The 3842-nt window shown below is 49.9% G+C and overlaps 1 protein-coding gene across 2 annotated transcripts in view; it reads left to right on the forward strand.

The window, feature by feature from the left end:
- Nucleotides 1-667: 667 nt before the first annotated feature.
- Mindy2 (MINDY lysine 48 deubiquitinase 2) overlaps nucleotides 668-3842 on the forward strand; it is a 69997-nt gene continuing 66822 nt past the window's right edge. Inside the window, exon 1 of one of the 2 annotated variants that reach the window (XM_026779028.1) lies at nucleotides 668-1668. In XM_026779028.1, the coding sequence (XP_026634829.1) occupies nucleotides 901-1668 (768 nt within the window). In that variant the 5' untranslated portion in view covers nucleotides 668-900. The remainder of the gene's footprint in view (nucleotides 1669-3842) is intronic. The other variant, XM_005347663.3, reaches the window with a different exon arrangement.

Raw genomic sequence — 3842 nt, forward strand, 5'->3', positions numbered from 1 at the left:
CTAATTAGAAAAAGTCACTTTTTCTGGAGCAGGCGCTTCCCACTCCTTGCAAAGAGGAGCCAAGTGAACAGAACCGCAAAGGCTTGGCTTACTTCAGACGCAAACTAATTTATTATTATTGGCCCAAATTTACCATCTCTCCTGGGGCGTAGGCCAATATCCACAACCGCACTGAAGCCTCGGCAAGGCATACCAGTAGCTAGTGGGGAGCACGGCGATTCTCAGCCAAAACCCAGGGAGAGCTGCCCCCGTGCAGCGCAGTCTTCCAAAAGCCTCCCACAGATCTCCGCCTTTAAAAATCTGCATTTCCTAAGAAAGGCTTCCAATTTTCGATATTAAAAGCTAAAGAAACGGCTCTCCGGAGCCCTTCAGAGAATGGCTCTCTTCCAGCGCTACTGCCACTGTCGGGGTTCACCAGGCACAAGCCCAAAGCTGGACCACACTCGCTCCAGCCTTGGCGACTGCCTTCAAAGTAACCGCGCGCAGCGGGCGTGCCCCGGAGTTCAACTTCCGGCCCCACACAGAGGCTATTTTCCTACTGGCCTTGCGGCTGCCCGACCGCGCCTTTGGTCACGCCCCAGACACGCCCCCAGACACGCCCCTAGCCTCGCTCTGCTTTCCTTGGCTGGAACGCGCGGGAGGGGCGTGGCCTCGGGGGAGAAGCTCTCTCGGTGTGGGTCCCCGCGCCTCACCGAGCGCAGTCACGCGAAGGCACGCTCAGCTCGGGTGGACGGGCGGGCGCGCGATCGCGCGCGCTCCCGCCGCCCTCTCCGGTGACGTGCCTGACCGAGGCCGCGCTAGGGCGCTGGAGCTGCCACTGAGCGGCTGTCATGGCGTCGGAGGCGCTGACTGAGGAGAGCCGGCCGCGCTGTCTATAGGACCAGGGGCGGGCGGCCGGGCATGGAGAGCGGCCCTGACAGCCCGCAGCCTCTGGATCCCGGGGTGGCGGCGGGACGAGAGTCTCCGCCGGAAGGGCGACGGCACGGCGGGCGCGAGGCTGAGGATGGTCTCGCAGGACGCGCGGTGGAGAGCGGCGGGCAGGGGGCGGCGGCCGCTCGGAGCAGCCCCGGGGACCCGACGTCCCCGTCACAGCTCGGCTGCGGCGCGGACTCGGACTTGAAGGACAGCTTGTCGCCGAGCCCCGCCGCCTCGGAAGCGCCTCCGAGAGGGCAGCACAAGGTGACCGCCTCCCCGGAGCTGGCCGAGGCCGCGGCGGGCCGAGGGTCGGGACCAGTGGGCGACGCGGGCACCTGCGGGGTGGAGCAGGCGGCCGAGGAGCCCAGCAGCGCCGGCGCCCTGAGCAGCAGCTGCAGCGAGCCGAGCCCCCCTGGGGACTCGCCCAGCCTGGACTCCCTGGAGTCTTTCTCCAACCTGCATTCTTTCCCCAGTAGCTCTGAGTTCAATAGTGAGGAGGGAGCGGAGACCAGGATCCCTGAAGACGTGGAGGAGGGCGCGGCGGGGCCGCCCAGGGCTGCACCTCTGTGCAAAGAGGAGGAGGAGGACCCGGCTCAGGTGCTAGCGGCCTCCAAAGAACGCTTTCCCGGACAGTCAGTGTATCACATTAAATGGATCCAGTGGAAAGAGGAGAACACGCCCATCATCACCCAGAATGAGAACGGCCCCTGCCCTTTGCTGGCCATCCTCAATGTTTTGCTTCTGGCCTGGAAGGTACAATCTGCAGCTTTCTACTTCCTACAGCTTGTGGGGAGGGGCAGAAATGGGGTGAGGAAACGGCTGTTTGTCAGCTGATGGCTTCCTTGTTTCTTCATTCATCAGACCTCCTTTTTTGAGACAAGGTTTCTCTGTGTAGCTTAAGCCGTCCTCGAACTCGTGATCTTCTTGCTTCAGCCTCCGGAGTGCTGCTAGGTTTAAAGGCATGCACCACCACTTCTGACAGCCCCTCCTTACATGAAATTAATTCCAGGATTTCTTTATTGAATGATTATTCACCTGTGTGTCAGAAAGAATTGCCCCTAGCTTCAGGTCCCTTTTGTTTTAAAAGTTCAACATTCAGTTAAAGGTTGTAACTGATGGTGTACTTGTAAACAGGTAGAATCTAGACCCTACACCTACACTTTCTGAATATTTTTACTCTATTCGCCCGCATACTACTCCTTCTTACTGACATTATCACATATGCAAAACAATCGAAATTGGAAAAAGTGATCTTCAGAGTTACTATCAATGCGATATCATGGAGCAAGTTTTAATGGTAATATAATATATATATATACTGTTTTCTAGAGAATACTGGCCTGCCACCCTTGGGTGTAATACATGAAGGAATAGAGATAGGGAAGATGCAGCCAGCCCTTTTATATAAATTCCACTTAAGGAAAGCTTTGATCTGACCCCACTTACAAATTACTTATTTTCAAAGACTGTATTTTCTGCCTTTGTATGATTTTTTTTTTTACTTGCCTTGTTTCTTTGGCTCTACTTTAAGGGACTGACCAGTAACTATACATTAGAATGCGTTAAGGAAGCTAAAACTTTTAACAACTAAAATAAGAAATGATAAATCTAAGTTTCTGGAGCATTAAAGGGGAACGGCAGGTGTATTTAGGCCTCAGAATAAAGTGTCATATTTAAGCTTGCAGTTTCTGGGTGCTGAGAAAATACATTTCCACACTTATTTTCAAATTGATAATTCCATTTGCAGTTACAAGTTCCCTAGAAGAATAGCTTGAATTTTACTAGCCATTTATGAAGAAGTGAGATGGATAGTGAGAGGAATCCCAAACACCAAATGTTACAGTTTCATGTTGGGTATCTGGGGCACTTGATGGAATGAGGCATCTGGGTTCCAATCATCTGGGTTAGTCTGTGAATGAGTGTGCATGCTAATGAATTTGAAGATTATTTTGAAAATCGTTGGTTCTCAGCCCTTTTTCTGCCTGTAGACTATTTATGCCAACAAAACTCAGTCATCATTAATGATTGATGGGGAGACGGGTGAGAGAAACAACGTCAAGTAGGAGTCTCAAGCTGAGCCAGGGTTTCTAGAGGTCAAAACTGTTTCCCTAATAATACAAAAATGTTATTTACCTTTTGGAAGTCAGCAGAGATTTCTAAATTCTTTGATGGATGGATAATAATTGAGGTTAAAGAGAAGAACAAAAGGGCGTTCACTATACACAACACATAGAAGTATTTGTCGGGTTATAATGTCTAAGAACGTGTGTATGTGTTTGTGTGTGTGTGTGTGTGTGCGCGCATGCCTGCGTGTAGGTGTGAAGGTCAGGTGTTTTTCTGTATGACTCTCAATGTTTCTTGTTTTGGTTTTTTGGAGACTGAGTCTTTTAGTTGAACTTGAGCCCTGGGTTTGCCTGTTCTACTTCACCACCTTTTGGTGCTGAGTACAGAAGTTTGACACTGCAGTTTTACATGGGTGCTGGGAAGCCAAACTCTGTTGCACTTTTTCCACCGAGCCATTGTCCCAGCTTCAAGTTTCTTTTTGTAGTTACTGTTATATTGTACAAAATAATGGGTTTCACTATGACATTTTTATACATATATATGACATACTTTGATCATATTCATCTTTTCACATGATACTAATTATATAGAAAATAATGGATTATACTATTTGATTTTTTTTTTTTTGGATTTTTCAAGACAGGGTTTCTCCGTAGCTTTTGGTTCCTGTCCTGGAACTAGCTCTTGTAGATCAGTCTGGCCTCTAACTCACAGAGATCTGCCTGCCTCTGCCTCCCAAGTGCTGGGATTAAAGGCGTGCACCACCACCGCCCGGCACTATTTGATTTTTTTGTAGAAAAATATTTACCACCTATGCATCTGGTTATTTTAAACACTATTACTTAATTATAAATCTCTCAGAG

The sequence above is a fragment of the Microtus ochrogaster genome, chromosome 5 (genome assembly GCF_000317375.1).
Source record: "Microtus ochrogaster isolate Prairie Vole_2 chromosome 5, MicOch1.0, whole genome shotgun sequence".
NCBI classification, from domain to species: Eukaryota; Metazoa; Chordata; class Mammalia; order Rodentia; family Cricetidae; genus Microtus; species Microtus ochrogaster.